The sequence below is a fragment of the Thermobia domestica genome, chromosome 1, assembly GCF_964235325.1.
Source record: "Thermobia domestica chromosome 1, izTheDome1.hap1.1, whole genome shotgun sequence".
NCBI lineage: Eukaryota > Metazoa > Arthropoda > Insecta > Zygentoma > Lepismatidae > Thermobia > Thermobia domestica.
This window is the reverse complement of record NC_137454.1, coordinates 58,728,486-58,746,264: the sequence shown is the minus strand read 5'-3', so window position 1 is coordinate 58,746,264 and position 17,779 is coordinate 58,728,486. Positions and strand designations below refer to the sequence as shown.

The 17,779-nt window shown below is 37.2% G+C and overlaps 1 protein-coding gene across 3 annotated transcripts in view; it reads right to left on the bottom strand.

The window, feature by feature from the left end:
• The window catches only part of Tdh (L-threonine dehydrogenase), a 44,007-nt gene extending 27,828 nt beyond the window's left edge, over nt 1–16,179 (bottom strand). Inside the window, exons 1-3 of one of the 3 annotated variants that reach the window (XM_081757408.1) lie at nt 16,096–16,179; nt 7,529–7,668; nt 446–559 (exon numbers count right to left, since the gene is read on the bottom strand). In XM_081757408.1, the coding sequence (XP_081613534.1) occupies nt 446–559; nt 7,529–7,658 (244 nt within the window). In that variant the 5' untranslated portion in view covers nt 7,659–7,668; nt 16,096–16,179. Of the gene's footprint in view, nt 1–445; nt 560–7,528; nt 7,669–8,622; nt 8,811–16,095 lie in introns of those variants that run through there. The other 2 variants (XM_081757404.1, XM_081757415.1) reach the window with 2 other exon arrangements.
• Nucleotides 16,180–17,779: the final 1,600 nt, after the last annotated feature.

Sequence of the window (17,779 nt, the reverse complement as noted above, 5' to 3'; positions counted from 1 at the left end):
GAATGTTTGTGCAAAATTTCAATCTTCTACGTGCAAAAATAAACCCGCCAAAAAATAATGAACATAGGCTTAATAAAAGAAAAAAATATTTTATTTAATTATGACGTCATCACCTCCTATGTCTCGACGCAGGAAGGTGTGAAACCATACGTAAGGTCTTCTACAATGCCTCTGGACTTGAAAAAAAAATATAAGCTGTTTTAAAAATGGTCCAACGTAATATTAACAACGTAAGGTGCGTTTTGTTAAGAAGTTACCATTATTTTTTATTACTATCAGTAAATAAATGTAATATGACAAAAAAAAGTAGTAAAGGTTAAATGAGTGAGGTGGAATAGACGTTAAAAAGGAAAATAGTGGTAAGTCACTGTCAATATGGTTTACGAAATTATATGTTAAAATCTGTATTTCTCTTAAAGTAATAGATAAGGAATTCATTACTTACCACTTTCCACTATTTCTTTGGTTGGCTTAATGATGTCGGACATAATAACATTATTTCGTCCATATTTAGCTCTAAGCAGCTTAGCGAGCCCAGTTCCCAATTGTCCCAAACTACCTTAAACGAAAATCAAAATGATGGTTATATTGTGACAGTTTCCTGTAAAAATCGGTTGAACAAAATTTTTATTATTGTTATTTAATTACATTTTAATTTTTTAAAAAGATTTCTTAATGAATAAATACGGAATTGCAACTCAATTATGAATTTCTTGTGTGAAATAAGTTACCTTGCTTGTTCTTGCAATAGTGCTGATCAGAGGTGGAGTGGGTCAATGGGTCAACAGGACTTGACCCACTGCGGCCCACCACCCACCATGACCCACCAATCCACTCTGCTCAGCGCATTGTAGACAGCATCTTCTGAACACTAGTGAATTTGTCTACTATTTACTTTCAAGGTCTCCATTTTTCTTCTTTGTTTTAATTTGTTTTTATTTATCCTGAGATGAGTATATCTAAGTAAAAAAACAAAGAAAGAAAGAAAAAGCTTCAGGGACTTTTGGATATTATTTTTAATTGCAATAGTAGTAATAGGACTTACAACTTGGGTTTCTAGACACTGTCGAATTTTGTATTATTTGTTTTTCTTTTATGTTGACCTATAAGGGTAACCAAGAAAGTTCTCTCGGTTTTTGTGGAGGTTTGTGTTCAATTGGCCCTCACACCGTGAGTGGAATGCAAATGGAGATAAAACGAAGGTCATTTGTTGGTGTGGGTATATCCAACATACTACGTGGTTGTGGCAGTTCAGTTACACCGTGAACTTGCGTAAGGACAGAGTGTACATGGGACCTCCACAGAGCGTCAGAAGGGTGTGGATGCTATATGAGTTCAAACCGGGGTTAAACGCCGCTGCAGCGGGGCAGAAATTATGCGAGGCCTTTGGTGAGTGTGTTGTGACTACGCGGACAGTGCAGCGGTGCAGCAGTGCAACAGTAAAACTTTAAGGACGGTGACGAAACACTCGAAGACGCACAAAGTGCCGGAAGACCAACACATGTACAAAATGAAGATCTTCAGGCAGCAATTGAGTCGAACAGTGGTCAGACATGTGAAAAACTGGGACTACAATTCAGTGTGAGTGGAGAAACCATTCGGCAGCTCTTCCATCAACTTGGGAAGCACTACAAGTTGGGTCGATGGATCCCACATGATTTGACTTCGGGCCAGAAGGCAACGCGAGCAGACACCTGTGTTTCTTTCCTGTCTAGTTAGAGGAAGAAGCCATTTCCGGACAAGATGTTGACATGTGATGAGAAGTGGGTCATGTATGATGCTCCACGGCTCCGTCATCATTGGTTAGTATCCCATGAACCGGTTCCAAACAGCCGAAACGAGCACTGCACCAGAAGAAGGACCTCCTGTGTGTTTGGTGGACTGCTTGCGGCATCCTGCATCGGGAACTGCTACCAGCTGGCTAGAGCATGAATGCTACTATGTACTGTTAGCAGTTGAGCCGTGTTCAAGAAAAACTCAAAACTCTGGAGCCAGCACTTCTGAATCGCAAAGGGGTCCTTATATTACAGGACAACCTAAGCCCCACGTGTCTAGAATGACCCGGGACACCGTTCTACGCCTTGGATGAGAAACACTATTCCATCCGCCATACTCCCCGGACATTGCACCGTCCGATTATCACCTGTTCCATTCCCTGGACAATCACCTTAGAGGACGCCAGTTCAAATCCCTATTAGAGGTGCAAAATGCACTTGATATCTTCTTCGCTTCACGGCCCACCAAATTCTACCGCGATGGAATCCATGGCCTTCCAGAACGTTGGCAGAAGGTCATCGATGCTGATGGGGCCTATTTTTGATCTTCGAGGTACATTTTAGGTGACATATCGATGTTCGAAGGTGGTGGGTGAAAAATGCAACAGAACTTTCTTGGTTACCTTTATACTTTACCTTGATTTGAGATTTTCAAATTGTATCCTATTTTCCACTGGAAAGTGCAAATAATTTAATAAGGAAATCATTATATATGATAATTAAATTGAAATTCATGGCAATATGGCTCATGACAAACACTTTATTATTTTATATCGTGAAGGCCAGATCCATCGGTATTGTAACAGAGCGGTGTTGAGCGATTGACCGTAGAAGTTCAAACTCTGATTAGTGATAATTTCACAGCCTTGTTTTATTTCAACTGTAAACTGTTTATTCAGTTAAGAGGAAAGCGTAGATCATGCGTCAGAGTTGATGACGATGGGTTTTAGTGGGTGCTGGGTTAGTGGGTCACGGTGGTTGGTAGGTCACAGTGGTTCATGGTAGGTGGTGGGTCTCCGTCTGTTTATCATGGGTCAAGTTGGAAGCCCAGGACTCAGTCCCCTGTGTATGTCCCCGTTCATATAAGGTTCACCGTACTTCCTCTATCAGCTAAGGTTATTAGCATCACTTGCCTATTGTTTGTTAACATGTTCGTCTTAAAAAAAGGTAACAATAATATTTTCTCACGAAAATTGGTGGTCTTCAGTCGGGAGAAGATGTCGTCATAAAGAAGACCGGGATGTATTATTTTTATGTGAACATAATTCTGTATCACTAAAAATCGGTCGTGATGAGAGATAGGTGGCTTAAAAAGATGGTCGTTCAGAGGGATGTACCACAATAAGAACGCTCATCTTTGGTGCACGTTATTCTGGGTTCGATTCTCGGTGTAAATAGTCTCTTTGTTATCGTATAATCAATCATAAAAAGTAAAAGTAAAATAGACATTTTTAGAGACGTCACACTGTATAGCATTCAAATCTCCTATACCAAATAACATTATTCTTCATTGGTGTCATTGTTTTTGCAACGTAAGTACAAAGTACATACAAATAGTTTGGATGTGGCCAGGGCTGGATTAAGGGGGGCTGTAGCCCCAGAACTTCACTCTGATCAAAACATCAAGTGGCTCTCTAAAAAGATTCATAAAGATACAATCACCATCACGAAATAACATATGACCAAAACTATGAAACATATTCCCTTAACCCGGCGATACTGGCGCCAAGTCTCACAAACCCGTGCCACTTGCTTTTGATCCTGTTACTATTACAGTAGCTGGCCGTTAGCTCTGATTGGGATTCAAATTGAAAAGTTTATTTTTCAATGGACATAATTTATTATCTTGTGATAACATATTGAAACTTTTGAACTTTTTACTAAATAATAATTGTAATCCTACCAAATTTAATAAATGGGTCTATAAGACTAGGCGCCTGTGCTCAAGCCACATTAACAGGCGCCAGTGCCACCGGGTTAACTTTCCTACTGTATTTTCACAGAATGTATTAGGCGGAGTCAGCAGGAGCGACACATTTTTCTAGCCCCGGGTCTCCAGATGGGTTAATCAGGCCCTGGATGTGGCTTTAGTTATATAGCCTATAAAAAACAGTCGGATTCAAAAAAAGAAAAAAAGGCCCAGTTTTAGTATTAACAAGTATCAGCGTTACGTGCACATTATGTGAAGTATCCTTTGTGTGGCATGATATTATTTTCAATACTGAAACCTGAAGTTTTATATTTCTGCAACTTCCGGTTTTAGAAAAAAAAAGTAGAGTGGAGATGGAATATATTCTTGGGACGCTTCATTGATTGCAGAAAACAGCTTTTTAGTTATTTAAAAACGCTTATACTCTATAGCAATCACCGTTAATATCGGAGGAGGTTGATTTCTGTAACTTCCGGTTTCAATTTGAATAGAGGGTTAAGAGAAAAGATGGCGCCTATTCTTTAGAACGGTAAATTAATTCCCCGAAAAAAAGTTTATCGCTATCTCTTATTGTTTTTACTGTATGTCGATCAATATTGAAACCGGATATTGTAGTGGACTTTTATTACTTCCGGTTTTAATAGAGGGTTAAGCATGGAGAGAAAATGTAATTTGGGACTCTTAGGCGCTTCTCACTATCTATTACCGTTTTTGCTCTATAGTGGTCAACATTAAAAGCGGAAACGGCTGTTTTCTAACACTTCTGCTTTCAATATTACCTTCATGAATTAACTAAGTTCCTAACCTTTGACCCTCCACATCCTAGCCAAATTTGATGGCGATCCATCAAGTAGTTATTATTATTATTACTATTATTATTATTATTATTATTATTATTATTATTATTATTATTATTATTATTATTATTATTATTATTATTATTATTAATTTTGTTTCTCGGATAGATGGAGGGGCTGCTGTAGCTCAGTGGTAGAGCGTTCACCTCTGGTGTTTGGCGTCCCGGGTTCGATCCCAGCTCCCGCCAAGTGACCTTTGTGGTGGACAAACACCATGTGTGTGGGTTTTCTCGGCGTTCTTCCGTTTCCTCCCACTTTCTTCATTCCACCATTTCATTCATTAGTCATCATCACCGTCTCTTATAGCCTAACCGGCATAATCAAGGGACGGAAAACTCAAAGATTTCATTTCATTTCTTTTTCGCAGCGGCGGCCGCTGAAGGGGAGCCAATGTGCCGTGGCACTACCATAAATAATACAAAAATAATATAAATAATATTTCCATCTTACTAAATAACAAACTTTTTAATTTTATGCACAATACCTTACTTGCAACGTCATCATTGCTCACGAGAAGCTGGTTTGAGTCGCGCTCAGTGATTGAATGCGCTCAGAATTACCCGCACGCTAGCAGTCAAAGCAATACATAGGCCTATCTCTACTCTGTTGTGCCAAGTTCTCCTGTGCTCTCCCGACTGTTCTAAAAATGGTTTGTGCGCATGCTCGTTAGCTGGCAAGCAGGAGGAAAGCACGGAGAAATAACTAGCGTTTTGTGCCACGACCAAAGGTGGCTCGAAGCGGGAGATTTGTTTCGTCTTATGTTTTGATGCTCTAGGAAAGGGGTCTTTGGTTTGGAGTTAAGTCGCCTGTAATTCTAAGACGTGACTCCCGATTCACTTGTTCCTATTGCAGTGTTTCCAAACTAGTTACTTATTACATACCAATATGGACCATCTAGATTTGACCCTCCCAAAAATCGATTTGGAATTTATTTCGTTATTGTGTTGTCAACCCAGGTATGATAACCCCCCTGATTGAAACATAAACATATTGTGCGCTTGAGTGTTTGTGGTGTTGAATGTGGATGTGTATGTAACTTGTTAGTTATATATTTTTGCGAAGTTTTGATGCTGAGTACTTAAGTGTAGTGCTGTTTTCCTCTTTCTCTATATTTGTAACTATTTTCCGTGAAACTAGAACAATACATTACGATGAATGCTGCAAGAAGTTTAGTGAAATATCCGTTTTCATCCCTATCATATGACGACAAACTAACTGGAAGCAGGAAATTTAGGAAAGCAAATGCCTAATTTAAAGTTGTATGTTTAAGCAGGTGATCCGTAATAAGGAGAGATGGCATCAATTTAACATGAACATATTTGAAAAACAGTTCGAATTTGTGGTTGCAATGTAGCCAAACCTTTATTTTGTTTCCGTGTGTTGTTTGGGGGGGAGGTTCGCAACCTGGACAAAATCTGCTTTATGTTTATAATAAGTTTACTGTAGGCACAAACTTCATTCTAAATAACTCTCTCTCTCTGTCTCTCTCTCTCTCTCTCTCTCTCTCTCTCTCTCTCTCTCTCTCTATATATATATATATATATATATATATATATATATATATATATATATATATATATATATATATATATATGTGTGTGTGTGTGTGTGTGTGTGTGTGTGACTGTAATAAAATAATGTTACTCGTGAATTTACATGTACTCTTTTTTACGGATATGCGCTTATTTATTGTGTACGTTTTGGCACTACCATATTATATACTCACGAGCCGCCACTGCTTTTTCGGATAGATGGACGGATACTTTTTTATTTTCTGGACTGACGCACGAACAGACAGGGAAAATTTATAAAGTAGTTTTCGTAGATCAAGCTCCTTAAGTAGGTATTTAAGTAGTGGTTAAAAAAAAAATCTCTGCAACTTAAAGAGCGTGCTTAAGTTTGTATGGCGACGCATGTAGAATGATAGATGCATATAGTAATATATTATAATCTATAAGCAATAATTGGATAAATGGCAAGGGTATGCAAGTATTTAACATTCTTGCTTCGTAATCTGTAGGTTCGGGGTTCAAGTCACGCGGCTAGTCATTGAGACTTAGTTTCTTCTCAGTTTCCACTATGCTAATACCGAGGTGGTACCTTGAAATATGCCCTAGCCGACATCCACTACGTTCCACATTATTATTATTATTATTATTATTATTATTATTATTATTATTATTATTATTATTATTATTATTATTATTATTATTATTATTATTATTATTAATTATTAATTGATTGATTGATTGATTGATAAATATACCTATAAATGTAAATTAGTCTTGTAGATGGTATCTGGAAGATTGTTTAAAATAATTAATTTAACTTAATTTTTTTAAAAACATCGCTCAAGAAAATTATTTTCAACTAAGTTTTTGAAAATGAATTTTGTTGTTGGATTACGGTTTAACATCTTTTTTAGTACGAAGGCAATATGAAACCTGGAAACCCCATCGTAGCTTGACGATACAAACCCTTCATCCAGGGGGCATCATTTAGGTAGGGCAGGAGGGGATACCTGCTGCCTCCCCAAGAGTTTGAGGAATACATATACTTTAATAGGTTGTCTACTCTTATACTAGTACAAAACGTGAAAGTCTTATGTCAGTGGTACTCTTGCCCCTCAAGCGAAGTTTGAAATGACACCCCTACCTCCATCGCATGAGTTCGAACTGAGAATCGAACGCGAACTGAACACGCATATGCTAAATACATGACCACGAGGCCGCTCAAAATGAACTTTATATAAGAAAGATTTTTTTAAAAAATTCTATTACAGTGGTACTTTGGAATATGAATAATCCATTCCCGAACTCTGTTCGAGTTTTAAGATAAGTTTTCCCTTTAAAGTGGTAGAAACTAGTTTAGTCTGTTTTTGTTTTTCCAAACTCGAATATTTTAAGTAATAATTTCGTTTTATAACATTAAGCAAAACTTTGCAATAAAAATAATAATCTACTGACCTGTAATTAGAATTCTAGGAGCTTCATCGGACGTGCTTCCTGACATACTTCGAACAGAATTACTTAAAAATATACACTGACTTCTCCAGCATGTCTTTCGTGCAATTTGTAACAGCGAACATGTTAGCATCTTCTGAAATCTGAAAGAAATAATATTAAAAACAAAAAATAAATAAAACAACTACAGCCTATTCTTCACATATATATTACACATATAAATATTGTACTTAAGTTACAGCTATTATACTTGCTTTTCGAACCGGACATCCTTGTTCCGCAGAAAATTAAATTAATGTAGTACAATATACGACTTGTGATGAGTCAAACAGAACCAAAAATTACGGAAGTATAGTGATGATTGAAAGGAAAAAAAATGTGAGACAACTTTCAACGACATGTAAATTCATTGAAATGTTTGGAGCATGCACGAGATGAGACGGGACAGAATTTTTGAGATAACACAGAGAATACAATAGAAACATATATTTTTCGAGACGAGATATCACTTTCATGGCTTATTTTAGAGCCGAGACTATCTCTCCCAACTCTCGTCTCTTGCATATCCATAACCTACTATTCGATCCCGGGTTCGATTCTCGGTAGAGGTACTCGGTCGAAAAAGTATAAAAAGCTTTTTCAGGCAAGCCACCCTGAATGAGGTTTTCCTGGGTTTTCCTCATTCACACCAGGCAAATGCCGGGGTGGTATCTAACTTATAGGTCTCAGGCCGCTTCTTTCCTTCCCCAATCCTTTCTTCCTTCCCTTTCCCCGGATTGTGTACTCGCCGAGGGACGTCATCCCTGATACGTGACGGGCTAAATGGTCATAGATGCCGAAAGCCCAAAAATCTAAATTCTAAATCCCTAACATAGCTAATAGCTAATAGCTATGTTGCTTTACATTCAAGTGAACCTATGTCACAATTGTTTTCTTCCTCAAAGTATGAGCTACTTGTACAGTATCAACGTTTTAATCTAAACATTAAAGTAGAATTACATATTATTGTTTGCTAGTGTTAGTAGAATATAGCTCGGTATATAAATGTTTATAAATATACCATTGCATTTGCTAATAAAAGAAAACAAGGAAAATACCTGTTAATCTTCTGAGGTAGTGCTGACAGTAATTTTTTAATTAAACAAGTTGTTTTAGTACGGCAATAATATTTGCTAAGACAAGAAAATCGTATCTTCTAAGGTCTGACGAAAAAATAAACTGTTTTCTTGATGTTTGATACAATAACGTGGTAGATCCGCTTGAGAAAATATTCTGCACTCTTCCTTCTGAATTCTGAGCACCCAAACTAGTTGAGGAGATAGAAACACCCAGAAAGGTTATTCTTAATTATACCCTCCATTTATTGCTTCCCATTCCTTTCCCTACCAAAGAAGAGAAAGAAAGAAAGAAAAAATTTAAGGTGCGTTGACCAGACCTTTGAATTGCCGAAAGCAATGATCTAGAAAAAAAAAAGGAAAGAAAAGAAAAGAAAAACGCAACATTCTGACATGCCAAAATAACCTATTGTTTAAAACTAATATAAGAAATAATAGATTATTTTTTACTTTTTTCTTACAAATTTTGTCTCACTTTCAATAATCCTGTATTGCATACACCTACGGAGAGTTATATAAATTGATGTCCTCACTTTTTAAAATATATATGAGGAGTGATCAGAAACTAAGGTTCCAAAGCCTGAACTAATAGGGTGACCATAAAATTTTCAGCTGAAAACAGGACAGGTTGCGGCTTTCTAAAAATTATGAGAAATGAGAAATAGGTTAATGCCTAAATTAGTACTTGTTTGCCTTAGCAGTACCTAATACATTTACGTTGTATATAAGCTATAAAATATAAACAGCATTTAATTTACAATGTACGTGATGCTGCCTGCATTTGCTTCTTTGCCCTAGCTGGATATAAAATGGCTAGAAGTGAAAAGAATGTGGGTAGGATTCGTACTGATGCTGAATTAGCAATCCTGGACTTTTAGATATACCTTTGTTCTTATCAGCGCTCTGTTATCAGAACTCCCCCTCCTCTCTCTCTTTCTCTCTTTGTTACAGGGCGTGGTCAAATAATTCGATACCGGTACTTATGAAAAAGGAAAGACACGTTGAAGTTTGTTCAACAAACAAGCAATTGTTATAACCTCTGCTGCCTTTCGAGCAATACAGCAATATCTTATGGACTTCTCCCGTTTCCTCCCACTTTCTTCATTCCACCATTTCATTCATTACTCATCATCACCGTCTCCTTTAGCCTAACCGGCATAACCGTGGGACGTAAAACTCAAAGATTTCATTTCATTTTTTCACCTAATAATAACACACATTACTTTCAAAATAAATGTAATGAATGAAACTTAATTAGAGCTAATATGTAGACAAATACTTTTACCAGATCCAGGTAATTGTATAGTTTCTTAAACGTTTCAGGTGCTCAAATGACAAAGTAATAAATAATAAGACACTAGTCTCTTCGTTAAGGGTGTCCCAAAAAGATTGTATCCTTTTCTTTATTTTTATCTAAAAAAAATGCCCAGTGTGTAAAAAGAAATGTCAGTGACATGAAATCGCATTTTAATTTATCTTAGCAACGGTGAAAGAGGAGAAGTTGATCAAATCCGAAGAACCCTCAGGTTGTGTGCCTTGAAGAAAGACTGCAGTTCATTTATTTATGGTCTTTCATTTGATATTTTCTTCACAAAAATCAATATCAGAAGGACAGTACATGTCGTACGCGATTGAAGGAACTCTTCCAATCTTGGGATGGTGATAGAACTTGGTACACGTTTGTGATATTTTAGTATGGAAGGTTTTGGTTCCTGAGTTGTTGGCCATCAAATTTGGGGTTCAACTTAGCAAAAGGTAATTACATGTGATGTGCTATCGACGATACCAGTCTGATCTTGACGAAATTTGATATGATAGAAGTTCTCATGTATCTTACTATACACATGAAATATTATAGTATATAGATAATTGGTTCTATCGAGTTATTGATCCCAAATTTGGGTTTGGAGTTGGTGAAATGAAGAAATTTCACTAAAACACGATCAATAAAAACCCTTCCGATCTTGACCAAACTTGGTATGATTATAAAGATTGATGAGCTTTGTACAGCCACCAGCAAAAGTATCTCCCTCCTAAGTGCTCTAATTCCATTATTTGGGGTCCAGGTCATTTGCAGTTGTGAGAATACCTGAACAGATGCGACTCAACCTACACAAAACTTTTCCCGGCACTGACAGCAGTTGGTAGCACTGATCCAGGTGTTTATGGAGGTAAAATTGTACTAGGAATGCAATGGATATACCCGATTGCAATGAAATGCTGAGCGAGCTTAAACTACGTAATCAGGAAGCGTTTTTCGGTGATTATTCCTCGATGGTACATTGGATTTTTGATTTCGACCTATGTTGTCACTCAGCACGACATACTCTATCAGCGTGCTAAGTTTGGTTGAGATCGCCCAAACGGTCTAGGAGGAAGCGTTTTTCAGTGATTATTCCTCGATGGTACATCGGATTTTTGATTTCGACCTATGTTGTCACTCAGCACGACATACTCTATCAGCGTGCTAAGTTTGGTTGAGATCGGCCAAACGGTCTAGGAGGAAGCGTTTTTCGGTGATTATTCCTCGATGGTACATCGGATTTTTGATTTCGACCTATGTTGTCACTCAGCACGACATACTCTATCAGCGTGCTAAGTTTGGTTGAGATCGGCCAAACGGTCTAGGAGGAAGCGTTTTTCGGTGATTATTCCTCGATGGTACATCGGATTTTTGATTTCGACCTATGTTGTCACTCAGCACGACATACTCTATCAGCGTGCTAAGTTTGGTTGAGATCGGCCAAACGGTCTAGGAGGAGTTCGCGGACAACCAAACGGCTAACCCGAGTATAAGAGCTTCGCTTCGCTCAGCTCAAAACTAGATGACTAACGAAGCACTTCTCTATTCTGAGATGAATCTCTATGGTTCGGATCGTGTTGTCCAATGAACACCATATATTATTCTCAAAATTTCTGTGTATGTAATGTATTACTTCGTTATATATTGCATGTTCAGAGAAATACAAAAATACAGACCACGCATGAATCAGAAACTACTTGAAAGTAGATGAAAATATAAATCTAGAACAACTACTGGAAATAAGTTTGCAAATGATTGCCTCCATTGACAGACCTTTTGCAATTCTCCTCATTCCAACATCTTATTCTTTCTGGAGAGGATAATCATCTTGCTTCAAACACTCAGTATTAATTGAAATTGACATTGAAACATTTGAAAAAAGTTTGAACCTGGCCGGGATTTGAACCCGGGTCTGTCGAATAGAAGTTCAATACGCTAACCTATTTCCTACCACGTCACTTCAAATTCCACCCAAACTATTAGCCAGTTAAAGTCGTTGCATGTAACACTATACACAAGATACTAGTGCTCGTATAGGGGGACGTTTCTTATGTGAGTGTCACATCTTTAACTCAAAAACAAGTTATAAAACCTTCCTCAATGACGACAATATCACGAAACGTTCTTAAAGTTAAGGCTACCTTATCGCTTTTAACGATGGTCCCGATTACCAATACTATTCTTGTTGACCTCAACTTCTAATTTCAACAAGAAGAAAATACGGCAGACATTATTTTCTCATTCTTTGAATTCTATCAGCACGTGTAGAAATAGAAAGTTCTATTTTTATTTTTTGTAAGTACTAGTTTATTTTCTTATCTTTGTATGAGGAATTTGTAATAGAGTGGTAAACTATTAAACTCGTATGGCAGAGACCCGGGTTCGAATCCCATCGTGGCAATTATTGTTTGCTCTAGTGGAAGATATTGTTTACGTAATTGGACTTATTCCAGGAACACGAATACAGAAATATCGAGGACAGTTAAAATTCCGACCTTGCTTTTCAGAGTGATTCAAACCCCAATGGGCTTCACCTACAATCGTCAGTGATCTGCCACAAATTCCTCATACAAAGATAAGAAAATAAACTAGTAGTTACGAAAGATACAAATAGAACTTTCTATTTTTACACGTGTTTGATACAATTCAAAGAATGAGAAAATAATGTCTGCCGTCTTTTCTTCTTTGGAAATTAGAAATTAGAGTGAGGAAGAATAGTAACGCAAATTGGGAGCATCGTTAAAAACGATGAGGTATCCTCAGCTTGAAGAATGTTTTGTGATATTGTCCTCATTGACGAAGGTATATGTAACTTGTTTCTGAGTTAAAGAAGGAAATCCTAGCTAGGTTCAAATTTTTACAAATGTTTCAATTTTAATTTCAATACATACTAAGTGTGACAACCAAGATATCCTCTCCAGAAAGAAAAAGATGTTGGAATGAGGAGAATTGGGGAAGTTCTGTCAATGGAAACAATGATTTACGAACTTATTTCCAGTAGTTGTTCTAGATTTGATATTTTCACCTACTTTCAAGCATTTTCTGATTCATGCGTGGCCTATGGCTTTATTTCTTTGAACATACAGTATATAATGAAATAATATATTACCGGTGGCATATTTACGATTTTGTTTCCGGAGGGGCTTTGCTAACTTTCGGGGGGGGGGTTTGCCTGGAAATGTGAAAATTCTGCAAGATATTCCATTTACTTAACTATACTAAGTAAGATTTCGGGGGGGCTTAAGCCCGGAAGCCACCACCCTAAATACGCCACTGTATATTACATACCAGCAATATTAAAATTAATATATTGTGTTCATTGGAAAACACGCTCTGCACCATGGAGATTCATTTCAGAATGGAGAAATGTTTTGTGCGTTATCTAATCACAATTTTACTTGCACAAAGACCTGACTCGGTGCTACCAACTGCTGTCAGAGCCGAGAAAAGTTTCGTGTAAGTTTGGTTGCATCTGTCTAGGCGTTTTACAAACTGCAAATTATTTGGACCCCAAGTAATGGAATTAGAGCAGTTAGGGTGGTGACATCCTTTTGCTGGTGCCTGTACACATTCGCGCAAAGTATGAAATATTATAGTATATATGTAGATCTTTAATTTCCGAATTATTGGCAATCGGAGTTGGGTTTGAATTTAGTTACTATGCATATGACATATCACGTTGTGCATATCTTTGGTCCTCAAGTTATTTTCCACCGAAATTGAGGTTTAGACGTACTTGAGTCCAAACTCCATGTTTGATAACCAATAACATAAGATCGAATGCCTGCAGACGAATATTACGCTTTGTTAGACTCAACATTTCAAATTTGCTCAACTGGAGCGCGCTGCACTGCTGTAACAGAAACAGATGAACATCTCGCGTATTCTAACACTCAAAAAAAAAGTGTTCTTGCTTTACTTCTATTTGGAGTTTTGGACAAAACTCGTGCTGCCACCTGGAATAAACAATACAAATTTCTTGAATTTGCGGTTATTCTCATATGTCTTATGTTTGTATGAATCATTGTAAGAATAAATCATTTATGGTAGCCATGTAGGGTTATTGTATATGGAAAATTTCTGTTTTCAGAACTGTGCCACCTCTCAAGAAATTTCTGCATCCGCCCTCTGTTTAAGAATTGATTTAGTATCAAAACAATCAAGCTTTCAAACACAGGAAATAGGCAACGCTTATGCTTGGTGCCGAATTAAAGAATATCGCTAATCGCTATAAACAAGGAAGAAGGAATCTGCACGTGGAAAAGAATAGAAACAACCACGTAAAACTGTCAAGATTTGCAATCGACTGGTTGACCTTGAATGATCCCATCATTCACGGACTAGCAACAGAGTGGTTTACCTTGGTCCTTTCTTCTCTCTGTTTTGGTTTTGATTTTTCTCTCTTATGTCATATATATGTATAGGTATATACAACTGCGAGGACTATTGTATACATATTACAAGTGAGAAATCTAGTGGCTAGCGTCGCTGTCTGAGTAGGTTTGCCTTCTTGCTTCTCTTTTTTCTACAGCAGTACTTGTCAACCGAAAATATGACAATTGCGACCAGCAACTCCTTCGTTTATGTGAAAAAATCAGACAATTGCGATCACTTTCTTTGAAAAGTAATTTGAAAAAGATGAGTCGTGACGATTGCGACCACGTTGTTGAACATCTTATAAGCTTGCATCAAATTGAGGGTTAATATTTTATATCGAGGCTAAAAATTAGCCGGACTGTTGAATGAGAAAACTACTCGAAAATTGAATGAGTAATATTATTTTTTTGAAACAAATTATAGGGTTTCAATAACTAATATTTTGACACTTTCAGTTGATCGCAATTGTAACTAGAAATGAAAAATGAAATGAATATTTCAGTTTAACGTCCCATCATTATGCCTTCTTAGGATGATTAAAGCAAGTGAATGATGATGGAAGAATTAGTGGAATGAGAATGTGGGAGGAAACGGGAGTACCCGAGAAAATTCACTGACAAACCACAAATTTACTTGGCCGGGGATCGAACCAGAGACCCCACGCACCAAAAGTAAGCGCTTTATCACTGAGCCACCGTGCACTCCAGATTATGATAGACTATTTCCGTGTTAATCGCAATTGTCGTACGTCGCAATTGAAGTTTTACTTAACCAATTTTTTACTTAATTTTAAATGACACTCATTTATTAATTTTTCTCCATACATCAAACACTTCGGTATAGAACATCCTTCATCACTACACTATGTGAAACTCACTTTTAGATACTTCTCATTATACATGTCACCTTTGTGTTCTTAGAACATAAAAGAACAGATACATTTAGCGCTATCATTTAATGTCACTCACTGAAAATTGTAGAAATCAACATCTCGATCAACCAGTTAATACACTGAATGGAACTAAGGAAATTCAATTATTTTGTCACAGGTTCATCATTTCTTTAATATTCGGAATTTATATGCTTTGTGGATTTATGAACTTTTCACTCAAAGTGAAATCAAATCTTTCAGTTTTACGTTCTCCGTCTAGGCTGTAGGAGGCAATGCTGACGAGAATGAATAAAGAAAGTAGTAGAAAACGGGAAAATCCCGAGAGAATCCGCGATACTTGTTCTCCACAAAGCTCAGTTGGCGCAGGCTGGGTTTGATCCAGGGACCTTATGCACCAGAGGAAAATGGTCTACCACTGAGCAACCGCTGCTCCTACTTGTCACTCGAACTAAATTTCTTGGTACCATAATTCACAAAAAAGAGCCATGGCCAGACAGAAAGGTTAGGGATTGTTCACACATCTGCTCGCTTTATGGCTTTCTAGGGCGGAGTTCGTTAACCCTTAACTCAAGTAGTTCTCAAATTGTCTCAAGATGATGAATCAACTGAGAAAAGCATGCCTGCTACCAGGAATGGAACTCAGGTCCCTAAGTACTAAGGATGCACAGACTAACTGCCCACTCAAGTATATTATATTTGCAATTTCGTACAAAGTGAACCAATGTGCCTTCGCAATCTTGATTTTTAAACAATTACTAAGATAAGACTTAATTATTTTTCACTCATACTTTTGTAGGTAGTGACGAATTCATGCAAGTAATGCTGTAAGCTGTCTGTTAAGAAATATACTGATTCTGACAGTTAAAAAAACGTAAATACTTACCTGCGTTTGTCTTCGGATAGTAAACCTAATCAAGATTGAGCCAATGCAATGTTATTCAAGATTACCATTTGATTTGGCCTTGATCTCTTCAAGCATTTTTCTTATTTTTTCTTCTCCGTTACGTTGTGACCAATAGGAAAGAGTACATTGATGTCGGAGAGCTAACCTGCAAATTGCGTAGTGGCGTCTAGGTATGCATATACTAAAGTTCGCAAAACATTTCGCTACATTTAATTTATTCTTATATATCTTTGCTCTAAATTTAATTCGTGGAATTTATTGTAGATTTATGCCATAGAAAACTATCATTCAACTATTTATAATTTATGTGCTTTGCCAGCCTGTAAAACGTATTTTCTGTTCTCTTAAAGTAAGTAAAAAAGAAAAAGTACAAGTTACACGCCCGTACAGAGATTTGGATACTTTAATTTCCGTAAGTTTTCTGGATTCTTTGTTATTTTGTATCTTCCTTGCTTCCTTATGGTGTGCAACAGCATGTCATTTATGTATAGGGCAGACAGGGTCGTAACTTGGGGGAAAGGAGGGGAAACTGACCCCCAGGAAAGCTCCCCGTCGTTCGAGGGGGGAGGGCACTTTAAGACAAAATTTTCTTACTCCACATGCGATACGAACATGAAATTATAAATGAAGCATCAAACAGGTTCACTATAACACATAAACAAAACGGCTCACAAAAGGTAAGTAAAACAAAAACGAGTCATGGAACCATTTCAATTTTAAAAAAATGTTTACTATTAGGGGCCCTACAAATAATATTTATTCGTATGGCTTTGAAATTTGTCAATATTCTTTCCCTAATTAATTTGTCATACATGGCACGGATCCAGGGGTGTAACTAACGGCCCCGCAGACCTTGCCATGCGGGAGGGCCCACAGGCTCCGGGGGTCCATAAAGAGTAAGAGAAAGATGGAAAAAGGGGGCCCAAGAATTAGAGAAGCAAATTTTTCTAGGGGGCCCAAATACATATATTAATGCTTCCCCCTCCAAGAGAAAAATCTAAGTTACGAGGCTGAGTGCAGAATTCAGTAAATGTCAGTATGTCTTCCTAAACGACACATATTCCTTTCTAAAAATATCACTTTATATTTTCAAATACACTATTCAATGAAAGTACATTTTGTTCAAAAATTAAAACAGGAAATGAGACGTGTTTATCCGCCGGCCACTGCGGTATTTACTTCATCCCGGGAAGCATGTTCTGCATTAACGTATGTCATCTTCTACATTAGATTTTTGGAGGACATGTCCCCTGGAAGACTAGAGCTAAACTATTTTTTTTTTTTTTTTTTATCAACTTTCGCTTAATAAGAATAATAACTTTGTATCATCATTTTAATTGACATTTTCATAGCTAGGAGGTATAAGGTGAATTTTTCTTTTTCTTTATTTAACGTCCCACATTTATGCCCTTTAGGCTACGGGAGACGACAATCAAAACAAGTGAGTAATGATAGAATAATTGGTAGAATGAGAATGTGGAAGAAAACGGAAGTGACCCGAGAAAATTCATGGGCATGATGTTGTCCACCACAAACTTCCTTGTCCGGGGATCGAACCAGGGGCCCCACGCACTAGAGGTAAGCACTCAACCATTGAGCCATCGTGCTCTTTTAGGTGAAATTTAAAGCCTTGGTTAACAGATATATACAATAGTTTCAATTT